At 48.8% G+C, this 21276-nt stretch overlaps 1 protein-coding gene across 4 annotated transcripts; it reads right to left on the bottom strand.

Moving 5' to 3' along the window:
• Positions 1-26: 26 nt before the first annotated feature.
• TBCCD1 (TBCC domain containing 1) lies at positions 27-20989 on the bottom strand. 4 transcript variants are annotated; one of them, XM_024206365.3, is made up of 8 exons: positions 20680-20989; positions 19640-20030; positions 17337-17492; positions 15202-15568; positions 13794-13980; positions 13138-13635; positions 10102-10262; positions 27-109 (listed from the first exon to the last, which is right to left on the bottom strand). In XM_024206365.3, exons 2-7 carry the CDS (start codon positions 19973-19975, stop codon positions 10133-10135), a joined length of 1674 nt encoding a protein of 557 aa, XP_024062133.1. In that variant the 5' UTR covers positions 19976-20030; positions 20680-20989; the 3' UTR covers positions 27-109; positions 10102-10132. The 4 variants fall into 4 exon arrangements, with proteins under 4 accessions (XP_024062133.1, XP_024062131.1, XP_024062132.1 ...); XM_024206363.3 differs by having other exon boundaries at positions 20827-20989; XM_024206364.3 differs by lacking the exon at positions 20680-20989 and adding an exon at positions 20579-20670.
• Positions 20990-21276: the final 287 nt, after the last annotated feature.

The following is a 21276-nucleotide window of genomic DNA, read 5'->3' as shown; positions in this document are numbered from 1 at the left end:
GTCCAGATATCCTAATTAATTTGCAACACCACAGGAGTGTCTAACCAGCATGGCCCCAAAGTATTCACTGGAAACCACCGTCAGTTTGTCACCATCCATCTTCACAACGCTGTAACAAAACACAACTTCACTCCAACCATGCAATCACCAACAATTCAGTGACTTCCCCTCCCCAGGCCAACAGCTTGTGGAGAAAAACCCAGAGCATGATCAGTTTGACCTAGCAAACTATTCCTCACCCTTTGAAATGTGTGGTGATTGTACCCATACCAGGGGCAAGTGTCTGGCTCCTTGTGCACCACCACTAGGAAATTCAAAAGATTATATGGGAAAGAATTCTTTGAGGCATCAAGGAAGTGGCCACTAAGGGCTTGTCTATAGAGGGATTAACCCGCAGAATTAACGCACAATACACCTCTACCCCGATATAATGCTGTCCTTGGGAGCCAAAAAAAAAATCTTACCGCGTTATAGGTGAAACCGCGTTATATCGAACTTGCTTTGATCCGCTGGAGCCCCCTCCCCCCCCCCGAGCACTGCTTTACTGCGTTATATCCGAATTAGTGTTATATCGGGTCGTGTTATATCGGGGTAGAGGTGTATTAACTCAATAATTAACCCAAGCTGCACTAATAGTGTACACATGGGCTGGCTGTGCCTTCTTTCAGTTTGCATCTCTGTGTCCAGGCGGCAAGGGCTTGCTGTGCACTAAGTGCATGGCATTCTCGGAGGGTATCCCATGGTCCTTTGCTTCAATGCTAAGCAGTGTGCATGCTGGGGTGGTTCTCGCTGCATGCGGTGGGATGCAATGAAGAAGCCAGTGGAATTCCAGGACTTGGAGTAAATACAAAAACATCCCATGCTTCAGCTCTCTCCAGCCCATCATTCCTCTCTTTCTGGAGAGGCAAGTGCCGTTTGCAAATTGCTGTCAGCCAGCATGGACCCAGCAATGCTCCACACCACTATGCTGGCAACTGCACATAGGTAGAGGCTGTTTGGGATGTAGTTCAGCTCTCGAAGCTGAGCGACTTGGCTTTGTCTTTGGACTTCGCCCACCGCATTACCAAGCGGATATGGCGGCTCCAGCAGCAGCTCCTTCAGCAGCAGGTTGGGCAGTGGTGGAGGAACAATGAAAGATGAGGATGAGGAAGACAAGGACAACACAGAGCAACTGCTACTACCAGAGCTGTTCCTGAAGCAGGGTCACACCGTGCAACACCTTTTCAGGGCTTGGGAAACGCCCCAGTGGGGATTGGTGGGAAAGGATTGTTCCATAGACCTGGGACGACCAGCAGTGATGAGAGAATTTCAGGATGGCAAGCCCCAGAGCTGCAGTGGTGGCATACCAACATGCGGTGCCCAAACCCAGAGAGACACTGGTCGCCAATGCCACGTGCAAGCCGGTCACCTCCTAATGCTACTGGTTCATAACCAGCCAATTCGTAATATTCAGGAGAAAGTTGATGGCTTTGCACGTGTGGGGTTCCCACATAGCACTGGGGCAACTGATGGGACCCACATGCCAACTGCTTGTCCCCCGCACCATGGCTCAGAGTGTATAACCACAGGGATATTTCTCCATGGTGTTCCAAGGGCTGGTTGACCACCGTGGCAGGTTCACAAACATAGGGTGGTCTGGAAAGACCCACAATGCTAGGCTCTTTCAACACTCAGCTCTAATTATCTGAATGAATAAAGGAGAATTTGCCCCCAGCATCATTCTGGACATTAATGATGTGGCAATTGCTCCAGTTATCGAGCGAGACTGCTGCTGCTGCCCTGGTTCATGATCCCATCGCCTCAGTAGCTGCAGAATGACAGCAGAGTGTGCATTTGGCCATCTGCAAGGAAGGTGGCACTGTTTGTGGAATAGGTTAGAAGCTGGAAAAAAAAACCCATGCTGTAGGTTACATTCTGCACAATATTTGAGATAGTAAGTGAGAAAGCCTTTCCGATGGGTGGGAGGCTGTGGTGCAGAGACTTGCTCAGGGGTTTGAGCAGCCAGCAAAATGTCCAATGGAAACAGCCAGTGCAGTATTGTCAGGGATGTCTATGGCTCCTGGAGTTTCAGGCCTGAAAATGCGCAGCTATACATCCAGCTGTTATCCCAACTGGGAATGGATTGTGAGCTGTGCAGTCTCTTTGATAGGTGGTAGATGTGGCAATCCTTATTTTATCTTGTCTGTGCCTTTACCCTTTTGTAAAAACCTCTGACTTAGTCAAAATGAATGGACTGCCTGTATAAAGTGCATCGCTGACTCTTTCTGAATGGATTTTTAAACCAGCAGAAATGAAGCTTTAAAGCTTTGCTTCATTGTTTAATTAAAGTGACAGTGCAGTGGACGGCAGACTACAACAAGGGATGAGTACACGCCTCGTTGTTGCCTCTTGTTCTTGGGGCGTCTGGTATTGAGTGGCAGGGCTCGAAGTTATCAGGTGCACTGGATGGCTCAAAAGCGCTGCGTTCCCAGGTGCAATTGCTCTCTCTGCCCTGAGCTTGGGCCAGTGAATGGCCTCTGAGAGCATGACTGCAGGGGTACAGCGGGGAACATATGCTGGTGTTCCCAGTACCCTGTGTTGTCCAGGGGCTGCAGAAAAAACGGTTACTCACCTCTCGTAACTGTTGTTCTTCGAGATGCGTTGCTCATATCCATTCCAATTAGGTGTGCGCGCACCACGTGCACAGTCATTTGAAAGTTTTTCCCCTAGCAGCACCGTCGGGTCAGCTGTGGAGCCCCCTGGAGTGGCACCTTCATGGAGCTCAATATATGACCCTGCCGACACGGCGCCTCCTCAGTTCCTTCTTGCCAGCTAGTCCGACAGAGAGGAAGGCCGGTGGGTTTGGAATGGATATGAGCAACACATTCCGAACAACAACAATTACGAGAGGTGAGTAACCAATTTTTCTTCGAGTGATTGCTCATATCGATTCCAATTAGGTGACTGCCCAACCTTACCTAGGTGGTGGGGTCAGAGTTAAGGAATGCTGATTGGCGCACCGCTCTGCTGAACGCCGCATTGTCTCTGGCATGCCGGACGATGGCATAGTGAGAGGTGAAGGTATGTACCGAGGACCAAGTCACTGCCCTGCAGATTTCTTGGATCAGGACCTGGGCCAGGAATGCTGCTGACGAGGCCTGGGCCCTAGTGGAGTATGCCGTGAGAGCCGGGATCGGCACTCTGGCCAGTTCATAGCACGTGCGGATGCAGGAGGATATTCTTTGAGATGAGACCGGGAGGCCTTTCATCTGGTCCGCCACCGCTATGAACTGGTTTGATTTTCTGAACAGCTTAGTGCGCTTGATGTAGAAAGCTAGTGCTCTTCGAACATCGCAGGAGTGCAGCCGCTGCTCGTGGTTACTGGCATGAGGCTTAGGGTAAAAGACAGGCAGGAAAATGTCCTGGTTGGTGTGGAAGTGCGACACCACCTTGGGGAGAAAGGCCGAGTGTGGCCTGAGTTGCACCTTATCCCTGTGGAAAACCGTGTAAGGTGGTTCAGAAGTGAGGGCCTTTAGAGCTCAGACACCCTCCTCGCAGAAGTAATGGCAACCAGAAAAGCTACCTTCCATGACAGATACAGGAGGGAGCAGGTCGCCAGTGGTTCAAATGGAGGCCCCATGAGCCTGGAGAGGACCAGGTTAAGGTCCCATGCAGGGACAGACTGCCTGATCTGGGGATGTAGGCAGTACAGACCTTTGAGGAAGCCACCAACCATAGGATTGGCGAAGACGTATCGACCAGACGCTCCAAGGTGGAAGTCCGAGATAACAGTGAGGTGTACCCTTATGGAGGACGCCACCAGGCCTTGCTGTTTCAGGTGTAGGAGGTACTCCAAGATGAAAGGTACCAGCGCCTCTAGAGGGGGTGTATGACACTGGTCACACCAGCACAAGAATCTCTTCTACTTCGCCAGATACGTGGCTCTAGTGGAGGGCTTTCTGCGGCCGAGGAGGACCTTCCTTACTTGTTCTGAGTACAGAAGTTCCATGGGGTTCAGCCATGAAGCTTCCAAGACGTGAGGTAGAGGGACCGTAGGTCAGGGTGACAGAGGCGACTGTAGCCCTGAGTGAGTGAGTAAGTCGAGGAGGAGAGGTAACGTGACCGGTGCGTCCACTGACTGCTCCAGTAGAGTAGTGCACTAGTGTTGTCGAGGCCACGCTGGAGCTATAAGAATTACCTTTGTCCCCTCCCTGCAGACCTTGAGCAGGACCTTGTGCACGAGAGGGAACAGGGGAAAGGCATAGAGCAGGTGACGTCTCCAGTGTAGCAGGAATACGTCCGTGAGGGAGCCTGGGCTGTGACTCTGGAAGGAGCAGAAGGTTGGGCACTTCCTGTTGCGTCAGGTGGCAAACAGGTTGATCTGGGAAACCTACACCTTTGGAAAATGAGGTGTATGACATCCGGTCGGAGAGACCACTCGTGTGCGCGGAAGGACCTACTGAGGCCGTCCACCAGCGTGTTCTGAACTCCTAGTAAAAAGGATGCTTCCAGGTGAATGGAGTGGGCTATGCAGAACTCCCACAGCTGGAGGGCCTCCTGGCATAGGGGAGAGGAACGGCTTCCCCTTGCTTGTTGATGTAAAACATGGTGGTGGTGTTCTCTGTTAGAACTGCTACACACTGGCCTTGTAGTCAGGCCCGAAAGGCCTGGCAGGCTAGGCACACCGCCCTCAGTTCCTTGATCTTGCTATGTAGGGACAGCTCATCCTGGGACCACAGGGCCTGTGTCTGGAGATCTCCCAGATGCACCCCCATCCCAGAGCTGGCGCGTCCGTGACCAGGGACAAGGAAGGTTGAGGGCTGTGGAAGGGGACTCCTTCGCACACAGCTTGAGGATTGAGCCACCAGAGGAGGGATGTAAGGACCTGCCCTGGCATCGTGACCACTGAATTCAAGCTGTTGTGCCCCAGGCGGTAGGCCGAAGCGAGCCATGCCTGCAAAAGTCTGAGCCGAATCATGCAAGTACAAGCAGCCATGTGGCTGAGGAGACTCAGGCACCCCCTTGCTGTTGTGGTTGGGAATTGCTGGAGGCTTTGAATTATGTCCGTGATGGCTTGGAATCAGGTCTCCAGCAGAAGGGCTCGCGCATGAACCGAGTAACACTGCCCCAATGAATTCTATTCTCTGGGTCGGTTCCAAGGTCAACTTCCCCATGTTGAGGAGAAGGAAGATCCAGTTGCTCAAACATGTACCTGACCAAACGGATTTGGGACTGCACCTGTCCCTTGGTGTGGCCCCTGAGCAGCCATTCGTCGAGGTAGGGGTATACCTGCACCTGCTGTCGATGGAGGAAAGCAGCCACGACCAGCATGCACTTGGTGAACACTTGGGGGGCTGTTGAGAGGCCTAATGGTAGGGCAGGCAGTGAATTAGTAATGCTTGTGGTTGACCACGAAGCGTAGGATGTGCCGATGTGCGGGACGAATCGCTGTATGGAAATACGCATCCTTCATCTCAAGGGCTGGAGAGCAGTGCCCCGACCTGGAGCAGTGCCCCGATCTGGAGCTGCGCGGGGTCACTAAGCGGCATTGGGACCAGAACCTGCTGCGTAATGGGGATTGACACGAGGATTGATGTCGCGAGCAGGAGCGCTGGCGCAATCTAGAGCAGCACCGGGACTTTATCAGCGGTGCCGAGGGCTGGAGCATCGCTAGTTTGCCTCGAAACAGTGCCATACGATGTGGTACTGGAGGCTTGGTGCAAGGAGTGGGTGACCTGGGCACTGTCATGGCAGTGAGGTCCCTCACGGTCTCAAAGGTGTCCGGGGTGAATGGAAGCTCCACCTCCTTGATGACCTGGGCCAGGGAGTCCAACGGCACCGGACTCGACGGTCCCCTTGCGGGAGGAAAGTCGACGGTGCCATCTCCGCATACTTCGGCATCGGGTGCTCCTCGTGAGGATGCGCCCCATTGGCCAGCCCCATTGGCGGACCCCTGGGACAGAGAGCTGCTCCTCCCTTGCTTCTGGTGCCGCTTCTGCACTGGGGAGTGGGAGCAGTGCTGGGTCAATCCAGACGGTTTCAGAGCTGGGGAGCGGCGGTGCTGCAGGTCTCTGCCAGAGTCCGTCCAGGGTGCCGCTTCCACCACTGCGCTATGCACCATATGAACTCAGCGCCAGGTCCCGCCGCGCCGGCAGAGGTCTAAGTGCCGCCTCCATAAGGAGTTGCTTGAGGCGAAAGTCTCGCTCCTTTTTGGTTCTGAGGCAAAACCCCTTGCAAATCCTGCACCAACTGGCTTGGTGAGCCTCCCCCAGACACTTTAGACAAGCGTTGTGGGGGTCACCCATTGGCATGGGCTTGCTACAGGACTTGCAGGGCTTGAACCCCTGGGACTTGGGCATGTAAGCCCTCCTAAGAAAAAGCGGTCAGGATAGAGGATAAACCCCCCCATCCCAACTGCTAACTACTAATACTAACTAACAATTAAACTAACTAATATGTATAGAGAACAAACAAAACAAACAAAGGTAGGGAAACGTGGCAGAACTTGCTGAGCAAGACGCCACAGTTCCAACAACCGTCACTGGCCGTAAGAAAGAACTGAGGAGGTGCCGGGTTGGCAGGGTCATATATTGAGCGCCATGAAGGCACCGCTCCAGGGGGCTCCACAGCCGACCCGATGGGTGCTCCTAAGGGAAAAACTTTCCAACAACTAAACACACCTAATTGGAATCAATATGAGCAATCACTCGAAGAAGAACATGGCTGGGTCCTGGCTGACGGCACTGGATTGTCTGTGTGCCCACTCGCAGCATGCGTTGCAGCAGAGCATTCTGAGCTTGTACAACCTCCTTGAGTCACCTACGCATGTGTCTTTCTTCCTCCACAGTGCCTTTTGCCATGGCAACGCTGTCCCTAGCCACTGTGACACTGTTTCTAGCCACTTCAACTCTCTTGTTCAATAGCTCCCTGTCTTCTTCCATCTCTGACCTCAAATACAACTACCAGCTCTTCACAGGTTTCTTTTTATTTGGGGGGAGGGGGTCTACAATGAAAGCTGGATATTTCATCCCAAATTCTCTGTTTCTTCCCCATCAGCCATGGATAAAGCCCCTGTCCTTGAAGGTCTGGCCACTGCAGGTGCCATTGCTGAGGGAGTAGGGAAAAAAAACCTAGCCAAGCAGATGTTAGTGGTATTCCAGACAGGCTAGGATATCCTTTTTAATATGTGTCTCTCATTCCCACCCCACCACCCCCGAGATTCTTGGGTCTTAGTGTGCCCACACAGCCAGTAGGTGGTGTATGCTCAGGAGGGCTAGATTGGCTTGAGTTGCAGCTGTGCCTCAGAGGCTGGGGGTGGGATTCGGAATTATATTCCCGCTCTGGCTTTGCAATTTGGCTGTGCCTTGGAGCTGTTTCTATGGTGTCAGAGGAGTTGGCGGGGAGCATATGGAATGAGCAGGATAGTAATCCGTGTCCTGACTCTCAGTGATGTTACACTGAGGTGGGTGACTAGGCGACAGAGAACGGCCTTATTAACAATGGCAAAGGGCAGACCAGTGAGATACACTGTGAAGTTCTTCACCAAGCTGGTCCCCCAGAAGTGTGGCAGGAGTGGAGGGCATGCCAGAGCAATGACTGTGCACCTATCCCAGATAAAGTGCAGATGGGGGGGTGGGGGGAGGGGGAAAATCAAGCAATTTCTCTGATTCTACTTTATCTCCCCTGCAGACATGCTTAAAGTGCAGAGAAAAACAGATCAGGTTCTTCACTGACTGTCCGAAGCATGAACTGCTCCAACCCTCTCTCTATGCAAGTCTGTGGAAAGACATTAAAAGCTGTATGCTATCCATAAGGTTGACCTCTTTCCGTGTATAAATGCATGTTTATACCTCAGCAGAGAGCTGTAGGCTTAGTGCTTTACAGGCATGCAATGCCCCTGTCATCTGAGACTACTAACCAAACCCTTTTTCCCAGAGCCACTGTCCCAAATGGCTTAAAGTTGCACAACTGAGTGTTTTCATTATTCAAATATGCTGCGGGAGGGGAGCGAGGGAGCGAGAGATGGAGTTGCAGGGGTCAGCAACCTTTCAGAAGTGGTGTGCCAAAGCGTCATTTATTCACTCTAATTTAAGGTTTTGCATGCCAGTAATACATTTTAACATTTTTAGAAGGTCTCTTTCTATAAGTCTATATATACTATTGTTGTATGTAAAGTAAATAAGGTTTTTAAAATGTTTAAGAAGCTACATTTAAAATTAAATTAAAATGCAGAGCCCCCCGGACTGGTGGCCAGGACCCGGGCAGTGTGAGTGCCACTGAAAATCAGCTCACGTGCTGCCTTCAGCATGCGTGCCATAGGTTGCTTACCCCTGGAGTAGAGATTGCAGCTGTGCCATGCTGCCAGCCACTATTTTGAGCAGATGGACAGGGGTTTTTGGGGGGTGGGGGGGAGAAGGGGGAGCTCACATTTGCCAGACAGGACAGATGCAGAAAGGAGAAAAGAAAATAAGGTAGATGGATACATGTCTTCCGTAGCATATGCTTGTAAAGAGTTGATGGTCGAGGTTTTCGCCTGAGACAGAAGCCAATTGCTCGGCTGGAGTAGACGCCATTTTGAAAACGTGGGCTAATAAAGGGAGGCAGGTGCTGGAGACTCAAAGGCTCCCAGCTCTCACCCGCCAAAAAAGGCTGTGGCCATGGGGCACTTGGCTCAGAAGCTAGCACAGTGGTGTCATAGAACAATAATACATTGTAAAGATAAATCCTATATGAAGGGCATGTAATCTGCCTCTCAGTCTCAGCCTGGTTTCTGGCTCACCCACATAGCCAGAATCAAGGTCCGGATTCCTGAGGAGATCCTGACTTTCTGGGGAGATCCCCTCACTGCCCTCCTCATGTTCCTCCTCTGATGACTCTTGCCACTTGTCTGCAGTCTACAGGGGGAGTATCAGGGTCCACAAGCTCCTCAGGCTTGGTAACGATGTAATTGATCAAAAGCCCATCCAGCTCCTCAAGAAATAGGTAGGATACAATTCCACTGCTGGACTTTTTCCTGGCACTCCTGGCTTTAATCTAAGTCCTCCTGAGCTGTTTGATCTTTATCCCACACTGGTCAGCATCCTGGTTGTGGCCCCTTATGGATCACTACTTAGCAATGTCCAAAAAGAGATCCTTCATCTGGTGGCTGGCCACAAGAACTTGCTGCACTGACCACCGGGTGGCGATGAGATCTGGGGCACAGCAAGACTCCAAGTGGGTGCTCAAGGCATGTTGTAAAGGCTGCTGGAGCCGTGAAGGAATGCCAATATATTCGAATCCAGGAGCAAATGGGCAAACTCTGTTCCCATGACAATTTTTAAACAGGGGAAGGAACATCCAGTCAACTTGATCCCAGAGTAGTGGAAGGCACACAGATGAAGAGACAGATCAATAATGGACACATGCACAGCAATGTGGGATACCAGCTGAATAACTGCCCAAGTACTGCATGGCAGCACTGTGTTCACACAGTCAACTGCACTAACACAATTTGCATCAAACATAATACACTTTGAAAAAGGATTCCAGAGTTTGCGGTATAACTGCGCTCTAATGAATTGCATCGTGAGTGCACAGGCATTTTCACACTAGTCTGACTCAAGCTACTGTGGATTAAATCCCCATGTAGACAAGCCCTCGGGTACATGGTGAGCAGCAGGAGATGAGGGCAAGTAAGGGCATCAGAACAACTAGACTGTTCTAACTGATTTGGTTTCAGATTATACCTGAAGCGCACATCTTGTCTATGCAGACACATGCAGGCTGGTTTGTCAGAGACAGATACTATATACAGACCAGAGGCGTAAGTGAAGCACTTCAACCTCATTTCAAAATTATTCCGTCAGAAACTGAAATCAGAGATCCATACAGAGCTCTTCAGCCAGAAAGGCCACAGGGACGGAAGGAAGAATTGGAGTGCACAAGGGAGTAGATAGAAGCTCAGAGGAGGTTTTGGCTCCAAACTGAAAACCAAAGCCAGATCTGAAGCTGTTGGGAGGAGGCCCACGGACACAATTTCACACTCATTGTTTCCATCTAGACACTATGTGCACACAAATGTATGTAAAGTAGTATGACAATTTCTCTATCATGCAGCAGGAGAGAAACTGTCCCAGTACTCACCCTTCCTTTCCTTCTGTTAAAGAAGAGCATCCTATCCTGCTGCTTGCTTGGAGCCTGCTGCAGGAGGCACAAGGCTGTCCAGCTGCTGACGATGTCCTGTGTGAATTAGCCATTCATAGAATTTGTTCTCCACCAGCACCTGGAACTGCTTCCTCTGATCCCTGAAACCCATCAGGACATCAGCAACGTAGCAAGTGAAATAGTCTTGTAAGCATTCACACCACACTTCCAAACATCTCTCTTTGGCTACTCAAATGAGTAGCCTTTTCCATCCTCACTGAAAATAAGCAACAGATCTACACTTACCATGCCTAACAAAGCCATTGGATTTGCTTCCCATATTGCCCACATGGGAAAGATTGAATTCACCTAATCAAAACCATTAGTTAGAATACCCCTGAAAGAGAGACTGCTGGTGTTGAAATAAGCCACGCAGACTTCCCCACACTGCTGTTACTGTACCTCTGCCCTGTAGGACTTCTGCCCTAGGATTCTCAGAGCACAAACAGACAATTATACATACCTAAGGCTACGAGTCTGTCACGGAGGTCAGGGATTTGGTGATTTTATGTGACCTCAGCCCCGGGTGGCGGAGCTCTGGTTTCCATGATTTATTGTTCATTGCCCACGTCCTGTGACTTTTACTAAAAAACCTACATCACATAAAACTTAAGTCTATACATAGCTGCCATTTATAACCCAGGCAAAAATTAAATAGTCGTCTCCAGAGGAGAGAGTGACACATTAACCCCATGCTACTTACCCAACCCCTCACGTCAATGGTATTAAATCACTCACGTCTGAAGTGCTGCCTTTACTCAACAAGACATATACACACACGGGCACTGGAGGAGTCAGGATTCAAGATAGACAAATGTAATGCAGTGCAACAGAAATTCTGAATCAGAAGACTGTCAGATACCAAGGCCATTTTCCAATCTATTCAAGTCTTGAAATCTGCACTGAGTGCAAAGAGCACCTTGATCAAATGTAGTATTCATGACAAGGGACTCTTCAGGCCCTAAACAAAAGAAGGTGGTCTGGAAGGACTTGACAAATCACAGACCAATGATACTACTCAGTCTCATTGGAACCCTGGCTTCATCTAACTAAACTGAGGACTGAGACCATCCAAAATTAAACAATTCAGAGAAGCTATGGACTCTCTCCATGACTTGGCTTACTGACCCCCAAATATAGAAGACACAGGCTGAGCCCAGAACAGGGAAACAAAAAACAGCTGAAACACAAGCTATTGCTGCTTCCTTCTATTCTAGCCTTTAAAATTGAAGACCAGAGTTCTACCCCTATTGTGGGTTTGTAAAGGAGGTTATAAGAACATAAGAATGGACATACTGGGTCAGACCAAAGGTCCATCTAGCCCACTATCCTGTCTTCTGACAGTGGCCTAAAGCCAGGTGGCCCCAAGCCAGGTGGCCCCAGAGGGTATGAACAGAACAGGTAATCATCAAGTGATCCATCCCGTCGTCCATTCCCCGTTTCTGGCAAACAGAGGCTAGGGACACCATCCCTGCCTAACCTCCATGAATTTATCTAGTTCTTTTTTGAACTCTGTTATAGTCTTGGCCTTCACAGCATCCTTTGGCAAGGAGTTCCACAGGTTGACTGTGCGTTGTGTGAAGAAATACTTCAGTTTGTTTTAAACCTGCTGCCTATTAATTTCATTTGGTGGCCCCTAGTTCTTGTATTATGAGAAGGAGTAAATAACACTTCCTTATTTACTTTCTCCACACCAGTCATGATTTTATAGACCTCTATCATATCCCCCCTTAGTCGTCTCTTTTCCAAGCTGAAAAATCCCAGTCTTTTTAATCTCTCCTCATATGGCAGCCGTTCCATACCCCTAATAATTTTTGTTGCCCTTTTCTGAACCTTTTCCAATTCCAATATATCTTTTTTTGAGATGGGGCAACCACATCTGCATGCACTATTCAAGATGTGGGCGTACCATGGGTTTATATAGAGGGAATATGATATTTTCTGTCTTATTATCTATCCCTTTCTTAATGATTCCCAACATTCTGTTTGCTTTTTTGACTGCCAATGCATATTGAGTGGATGTTTTCTGAGAACTATCAACAATGACTCCAAGATCTCTTTCTTGAGTGGTACCAGCTAATTTAGACCCCATCATTTTATATGTATAGTTGGGATTATGTTTTCCAATGTGCATTACTTTGCATTTATCAACACTGGGAGACAGTTTGTTGCAGTTTGTTTGCATCAAAATGACACCAAGAGTAAAATCCTGAAAACAGGACCAGCTAAATTCAGAACTGTCAATATCTGGAGTCCTGCACTCCTATACAGTGGCCGGTAATGGGGCACTGTGGCCAATGGGAGCTGCAAAGGCGGTGCCTTCAGAGAGGGGCAGCGCGTGGCACCACATCCCCTCCCCCAGGGGCCACAGGGGCATGTTGGCCCCTTCCGGGAACAGCATGGGACCAGGGCAGACAGGGAGCCTGCCTTAGCCCCGCTGCGCCGCAGACCGGGACCTGCCCGAGGTAAGTGCTGCCCAGAGGAAGCCCACACCCCTACCCCCCTCCCAGAGCCAGCACCCCATACCCCTTCTTTTACCCAAAACCCCCAGCCCTGAGCCCCCTCCCAGAGCCAGCACCCCACACTCCCTCCTGCACCCCAACACTCTGCCCCAGCCTGGAGCCCCCTCCTGCACCCAAACTTTCTCCCAGAGCTTGCACCCCTCACCCCCTCCCAATCCCCAAACCCCTACCCCAACCTGATGAAAGTGAGTGAGGGTGGGGGAGAGCAAGCGACGGGGGCGGGGGTGGAGTGAGCGGGGCAGGGCTTCGGGGAAGGGGCAGGGTAGATCCTAGGTTGCTCTTAAATTCAAAAAAAGTGATCTTGGGTATAAAAAGGTTGGAGACCACTGGACTAGATAAACAGACCTCATGCAAGGGCATTTTTGTTCAGTGATGTCAAGTCAAAGAGATTTGTACCTGTATGGACAAGTTGAGTTTCAGAGCATTAAATATCTGGAGGAAGCCAATTACTCACTTGGTTAGTCCTGCCTCCTTCACAGTTTTTTGCCAAACCTGTATCTTCTGCTCTCGTTGACTCAGTGCCTTCTGGTATGCATGTGGCAGCCCCCCAGGTGTTTCTGTCGTGTCTCCTTCCATCTCAAAAGGAATAACAAAGGTATAAAACTCACTGGGGGGTAAGAGTTGGAAGACACTGGCATCACTGTTCTCTTTGCACACCAGCATTGGACTGTCCCAGTAGTTAGGCACTGTAGCCAGGCCCATCCGGGCCATGTGGTCCTCAAGCATTGGGTAATGGGTGTGATAAGGGGCAAAAGTTACTGCGTGGTTACCCAAGAGAATGAGAGGGTGTGTAGGTGTGAGAATGTTGAAGGTGCAGCCTGTTGTAGAAGAGATAGACAGACGGTGGCAGATGCCAATGACTTTGACATTATCACAGCTGTGGAGGTGAATGGCTGTCTGCACAGGGCCCAGGACAAAAGTGCTATTCCTGCACTTCTCAATGGTCACAGATCTGAAAGAGAGAAAGATCGCAAGTAAGCCAGGATGCCCAAGAACAGGACAAGGCCACACACTGTTAAAATGGGGTTGCCATGTCTAATGGGAACCAGGAAATACCTATGCAACCCACCCAGAGACGTTTTACTGCATCCCAGGAAAACATAAACTCACCGTAAAGGGGAGAGCAGATATATGAAGGACTCATTGCAGCGATGGATCTTCACATGAGCACCCACCAGGGTATCCGAGCTCTTGGCCAGCGTCTGTTTGTAGACTTGGCTCATCACCACCATGCGGTGAACCTCAGGAACCATATGGGCATTGCAGGCAATCTTTGCTCTCTTGGTTGTTCCTTCAACTGCAAGGCAAAAGTTACATACATTAGCACAAAAAAGTCTGAACGTATTTCCTAAGCAGGCCGACCATGACATCACATTTCACCAGGCAGCCACAGAGTAAATATCCCATCAAAAAAACAGTCACCCTGATGCTTGGGATTTAGATCCCAACTCTCTTTGTAAAATTCCTCCTGAACATAAGGGCTCTTTCTGCCAAACTGAGAATTACAGCAGTCTGCAGATTTTCACCACTGTGCTGATGGAATAGGAGCATTTCTGTTCCAATGTATTCTTACCAAGTGGTGTGCTCCCTGTAGGCATACAGCCCTCAGGGTACTTATTACCATAGGATGTTCTTCCATTCTGTCTGATGGAATGGATTTCTCTCCCTCTGAAAACCTATAATCGTATGTTAAATGAGATCAGGAGTCTTCATTCTGATGCCCACAGACAGAAGATCAAATATAGCTTGGGTACGTCAACATGTGCTGCAGTCACACCTCCCAGCTGCAGTGTAATACTTTCACAGACTGCCCTCTGCAACTTTGGGCAAGTCACTTAATCTACACTGTGCCTCAATTCCCATTTGTCAAATGGGAGTAAGAATACTGACCCACCGCAGAGGAGTGTTTGAAGGTAAATCCATTAATGTTTGTGAGGCACTCAGATACAACAGTGACTGAGGCCATGAAAGTACCTGAACAGCTAGAGGACCACCCCATTCATCTGTTAGTCCCCACTTAGGAACAGAAGAGTAGTAACATTAGTCGGGACTAAATTACATTGACAGAGCTATATGGAGCAGCTTATACAGCAATTCCACCTAACCCTGGGTTTAACTTGTGCAATCAATCATTTGCTTTCTTGGGCATTAACGTTCACTATGCAGCAGAATGCACCTTGCAAACAAATATGTATCTTTAAGAATAAGAAAGCCTGCTAGCAACAGCCAATATACACCACACAATATCTGGATATCAACTTGAAGCAGGGAGGGGGACACATGCAAGCTAGAGAACAGAGAGGGAGTAATGAGTGTTAAATAGGAGAGTTTGGAAACAGGAGGTGAAGGCATTTTACATGACCAGCTCTTTAGCTGTGAACTCCCCCTTTTCTCCTGTAAACAAGAGGACAGGCAGGAGAGCACCAATGCCCACAAACCAGACTCCTGATCAACAGGAACAGAGGAGAGTGGAAAGTTGATCCTAAAACTAAAGAGCAAAGCCAAGGCTTTCAAATACCTTGCTGTGCCCACGCAAGTTTCTTCCCAGACTTGAGGCAGGCAGATGTCCCAAACGGGCTCCCAGTCAGGCAGGCCCTCAGCCAGACCTCTAGCTTGGGGAAAGAGAAGGCTTTGGTAATCTTCGAGTAGCCATTCTTCACATGCAAGGGCTGCCAGAGAGCAAGCTCATGAAGAGGATGGACAGTCCTGGTTTTGTTCACAGTCCCCTCAATGAGAAAGCTGAGAGCTCGAACAGCTTCAGGGGAGACCAGGCTACCGTGAGTGGAATGGGAAGAGGCCGTGAGCTGGTCCGGGTCCAGTAGCAGTTCCAGCAGATCCAACAGGTGGTTCTGCACAAACGCTTGGTGGGTGTAATCATTCCAGTTCTTAGAAATCAAAACAAAAACAAACAGAGGAGCTCTTACTGGGCTGAGACACTTTCTCAATGCAATATCCATTGCATCCTGCTCAGATCCCACCCACAGCAGCTCTAAATGGAGAAATCAGTAGAAGTAGAATACAGACTCCTTCCCCCGAACCATTGATTCTGCAGGCCTTCTCTTACCCCCACAACAGACTCCCCCAGCAAATAAAGGACACTGGATCCACTAGCCATCTTCAGAGTGGAAGAGGTTCAATAGTTCTACTTGCTGTGGCCATGACCAACCAGTCATTCTATTAGTTAGAGTGAGAGAAGGAAATGGATTCCCACTCCACTCTTCATGAAAAGGTTCAGCACACAGGTGCTTGGAAACGAGGGTGGGAATGAACTGTACGAACACCTGACAGTCTAAGCCTCCATGAAGGCAATTATGGTTCCTATTGAACCTGGATGCTTAGAATAGATGCAATCAAGTACTAACTCAGGAGGAGTTGTGGGAAAAACCTCAGATAATCCATTATGAGGAAAAATCCCATTAAACATTCATCTCAAAGGATCATTATAGTTCAAGTGCTGAAGGTCTCCATAGCAAGGGAAGACCAGAATATGAGACAGCCGATGATGAAAACTCCAACAGACATCAGCTTATGCTGGACAGGCCTCACTGGACCACACCAAGGAGTTACAATCACCTGGAGTGCCCATTCCAGATACCTAGAAAATTAGCGTCAAGCAGGGGCATTTCCTCAATAATTCACAAAAGGATAAGCACAATGAATATAATCCCCCAACCTGTGGGGGAATGAAGCTTCTGAAATAGATATGGCAGATCCATTATCTACTCATGAAGCTTCACAAGATGGGCCAGTCTAGTTTTGAACTTGAACTGCAGTTAACAAAAATCATCCACTATAGAATGATGCTGAATGCACTGAACAGTATGTGTAAAGAGGACCATTCAGCACAAAGCCCTGGATAAGCACTTTCCCCCTCTTGTCGATTATAAGTCTTTGTGTTTAAAGTCCGCTAATCCCTATTTTTAGTTTCAGATGCTCTTGAGTTGCAGTTCAACAGTTCTTGTTCCACTTGACACTACAACATGTATAGTATTGATGTCACATTCCTGACAAAAATCCTGCTGACACTAACAACTGGCCTTTTTTCAAGGTGTGGGTCAGCTAAGTGTCTCTATTGTGCTGCCCTCAGTTTGTAATTCACTTTCGAATATGGTAGTGCAGCAGGATTGGCTTACCTGGCTAATTTCAGATACTTCTGAATGTGAGATACAAGACGTAACCACCTACATTTGATTATATTTGACTAATCTATTTCTCACAGCTTTGTGTAACTTATTCAGACATTGCTCTAAGAATGGCTACCCTAGAAGCCTGAACATGTAATTATGGAGGAGCAGCCTCTGAAATAAATGAACATTTTCTGCTTTGTTACACTCCTCTATTTTAAACGGCAAAGATTTGGGGGGGGGGGGGGGTTTTTAAAAAAACCTATCACAGATTGAGACTGGATGTGAAAGTTCAGTCTGCTGCAAGTTTTTATGGGCAAGTTAGATTTTTGAAAATTAATGTTAGAGTAACCATCTCATTTATTATTTAGCTCAATTGATTAAGTGCACCCCTAGGTGCATACACAAGCCTTGGGCAGGAGTTCACTTCCCCCACAAAGCAGATCTGCTCCCCACCCCACTTTAAGGTGAAGGTTTTGCAGCCCCTCCCTCACAGTAACCTCTGTGGGGACAGGGTTACAAACAATACCTTATTTTGACAGGTGGATTTTCCAGTCAGGTTGTCAGACTGAGATTTGTCCCTGGGACTTGGCCACTCTTCTCCAATCAGAGATGTCCGCAAGGAAATCTTGTTTAGCTGCTGAATGTACAAGAACAGCAGGAACTGCAAAGTGTCTACTGACAGCTGGCCAAGAGGGGAACACAATGTTAACACATACCAGAACATGACTAATGCATGCAATAATTCAACCAAAGAGCCTATTATTTTAGAATGTAGATAACAGGGTAGCTACAATATCACAACTGATTGTGGCTCCCCTACACAAATAGGTGTGTGGTGTTACTATCAGCTATTAAGCAAGCCTCAAGAAAGCTCTAGCTCACACACACACACACACACACACACACTACGTTTATGGGCTTGACAGGTACTTGCTTGGTTCCTACGGGGGTTTCTGTTTCTTTAACTCTACACCCCTCCTTTACAAGCCTCACTGGTAGCCATGTTACACCATGCAAAAAGCTCCGCCTCTCTCACGGTCTACATCACAATATTTGCCACTGCACATGCCATTGGTAACCTTGGGAAGACACTCGTTCTCAAACCTTTTTTCCACTTGCCCATAATTTCCTAAAAACACTTCTCCTTGGGCTCAATATGCACAGTTTGGGACACCATCAAACAAAAGCACTAGGCCCTCCAATGAAAAATGGCCATTATCAAGCGTCAAATTAAAAAAAAAAAAAAAAACACAATTAAGTGTAGTCTTTAATGAGTGTGTTAGAATGGTTTTCAAATGGATATAGTTTTTCACCCTCTAGCTCAAATGGCTGACCTGTGTTCAAATCGTGCCCCCTAAATGCTGTACATTTCAAAGATCAGTGTGCAAAAAAGTGGTTATAAACATACCTGTTTTGCAATCTTGACTACTGCAAGCGCTACCAAAACCCCACTAGATAATAGCACATAGACTTTGTGAATGAACACAAGACCCAAAGGACCAGTGCAAATGACTAATGGACAGCTACTCCTGGCTTAGGGAGCTTGCTGTTTAAGCTCAACTGATTTCAGGACAATCACATGGATCTTTTATACGTACACTCCTTAGCATGCCTTTTTGCACCACACACGAGTTTGTCAGAGAACAGCATTACAATTTCAGAAGACCACTGGCTTTTCCAGTACAGACCAAAGGAAGTGAGGTCAGGTTCCTCCCACAAGAATAAGCCTTGATCCAGACCCTTCCACAAAGGCCACAATCAACAAACGCTGAAAGTGTTAAAAGTTTATCAAAAAGTGTGGAAAGAGTTCTTTAACAGTGACATGCAAAGGAAAAATATTGGACTTGTGCCAGAGGACAAAAGTTTTCTTCTGCTTTCCGCCATGCCCCATTACAAATTCTGGTCCTGTCTAGCCTTACAATGACTAGAGAATAAGCAAAATGACATTGCAAGAGGCAAGAAAAAGAGGAGTGGATTTTTAAATCAGACTGTTTAAATCTCATTTCTGGTAAGACCAACTAACACGTTAAAGGATGACTTTTCTGAATAGTCCCACCTTTTGTGGGAGAACATACATTCTGAGACCTTTCTTTTTTTTCCTCCTTCTCCCTACAAGTCAGTCAGCAAAACCAGGGGAAACAATAGCTGACAAGCCTGATAAAGGAAAACAAACAGAGAAAAAAAAATGTAGATGTTCAAATCTATTTTATACATACATCATAAAGCAGAAAAAAAGGAATAGGCTAATTGAAATCGTTTGCAGGTCACCTTTACAGAAGTCTCCTTTGTGCACATCTTCCTATATTGTGTAGAAAAATAGTAGTGTGTTAGGAATAAACCACACTTGGAATTTCTCTGCTTTTAAGGGTTTAAGCAAGACCCTGTTATTTTTTATGTCAAATGTTTTACTCTAGAAAGGTGTCTGTTAGTTATATCAACCATATGCAATCTTGCTGAACAACATTTGTTCTGTAATGCTACCTTGTCTTTTAAAGTGGAAAAGTAGCAATGTGGCTCTGAAGGTCAGATCTGGTTGCTGGTATTTACCCCAGTCAAACAGAAAACAACTAACAACTTGAATGGTAGCGTGATCTGCATTCACAGACACAGTTAGCAGAATGATTAGGGCTTCACTGCCATGAAGAGTGCGAGAAAAAGGCTGTTGGAGATGTGATTGTACAACCCTTCAGATCAAAAGGCTGGATGTGATCCCAAATGACTGTGCATGAGTAGCAAAAGGCCCTAACCATACAATCTTGATTGGCATAGCCCATGCTCCAGTGCCTAAAACAGTTCACCAGAGAAAGATTACAACATTATATTTCATGCCTTATTCCTCTGCTTCTCTAGTTCCTCTTCTGACGTGCAGCTGGACACCACCTCTGCCCATTCCAGACGTTCCTCTGGAGTCCGTTCCACTAGACTGTCAAATATCTCAAAGTAGAGCCAGGCCAAATCCTTGGCTAACTGCAGCTTCCCACAGGCAATGTGTCGCCACATAGGCCAGAAAAGGCGTGGATAACAGCCCTCGCTGGCCCGCGTCCGGACATACGTGGACATCTTCCGGAGATAGTGCATGCTGAACTTGGATGGAGGGGGGATCTGCAAAGCCCCCACTATGAAGGGTTCCGTTTTCACCCAGAGGTGCACCATGGACTGATCCATTTTAACCAGCTCTGGGAACTCCACAACTAGGAGTGGAACTGCCTTCCCTGCAGATCTGACAAACAAAACAAAACACCAGACATTGATCCAAAAACACTCAGCACATTTGCGCCAAGGCCAGAGTGAGCAATATGGGACAAGGGCTAGCATTTTGTACCGAGTTTGTACAGCACCTAGCACAGGGGGGCCGGGCCAGGCTTGGGGGTCACAGGCCCGACCAGGCCACAAACGACCAACAACGGAACCATGCTTGGAAAGCCTCTGCTATGGGGGGCAACCCGACATAACGCGTGTTTATAACCCACTCCCACAGACCCGGGAGCTACGGCCTGTTGGGGACAGACATGAGCGCTACAAAGGAAGGCCAGGCCATCCCGCACCCAGGGGCGGGTCTGAGGCGAGAATGAGTCCCCTCCTCCCCCTCACAGGGAAGCCGGCCCGGGTGGGAAGGCTCCCCACACCCCGCGGGCAGGGAGCCCCAGGAGCTGCATTGGGGGCGGCGGCGGGCCGGGCAAGCTCCAGGGCAGAGACCAGACCCCACATATATATATATATACACACACACGGCGGAGCCCGGCCGCCGCGCCCCGAGCCTGCGCTTACCGCGCCTGCCCCTAGGCAGGGCCAGGGGGCTCCGCTCCGCGTAGCGTCTGAATCCCCGCTCGCTCACCATCCGCACGTAGCACCCACGCATGCGCACTGACCCGCCGCTGCTGGCAGACCAGCGAGACGTTGCCTAGCTAGGCCCCACCAACACTATCGAGCCAATGGCTAGACGTGCCCCGCCCAGGCCCTTTCCGGACCACCGGCAGGACAGGCTCCGTCCCACGATACCCGTAAGGCCCACGTGCCTTCTGTTCTTCCTCGTGGGCTGGCCGCTCTTGCAGGCAAGGTAATGCCTCAGTGCCCCGGTACGACAACGTCCATCCGAGTTGCAGCCGGCCTGGCCTCTCGCGCTGCTCCGCCCCCTAATTTACATATTACCGTTATCAGTTATTGGTATGATCCTACCAACGCCGGGGAGATTGGGGGTGGAGAGGGCGGGAACACAGGGGCCCTGGGACATAGCAGCGCCTGCGCTTTCTGTCACAGTAACGAGATTCTGATTGGTGTGTTTGACTAGCGTGGAGGCGGGTCGTATTTTCCGCTCCGTGATTGGCCGGGAGGCACGAGCAGCCTGTGATTGGCTACCCTCCAGACCAGCAATCTCTGAGAGGTCCCTTTTAGTTGGTTTTTGGTAGTGATGTCACTGTCCTCCCTGGTATTCTGATTGGACACTGGGGTAGGTGATGTAGAGAGAT

The sequence above is a fragment of the Terrapene carolina genome, unplaced genomic scaffold (genome assembly GCF_002925995.2).
Source record: "Terrapene carolina triunguis isolate 2854851 unplaced genomic scaffold, T_m_triunguis-2.0 Scaffold837, whole genome shotgun sequence".
Classification (NCBI taxonomy): Eukaryota; Metazoa; Chordata; order Testudines; family Emydidae; genus Terrapene; species Terrapene triunguis.
The sequence above is the reverse complement of the archived record's forward strand: the minus strand, read 5'-3'. Positions and strand labels throughout refer to the sequence as shown.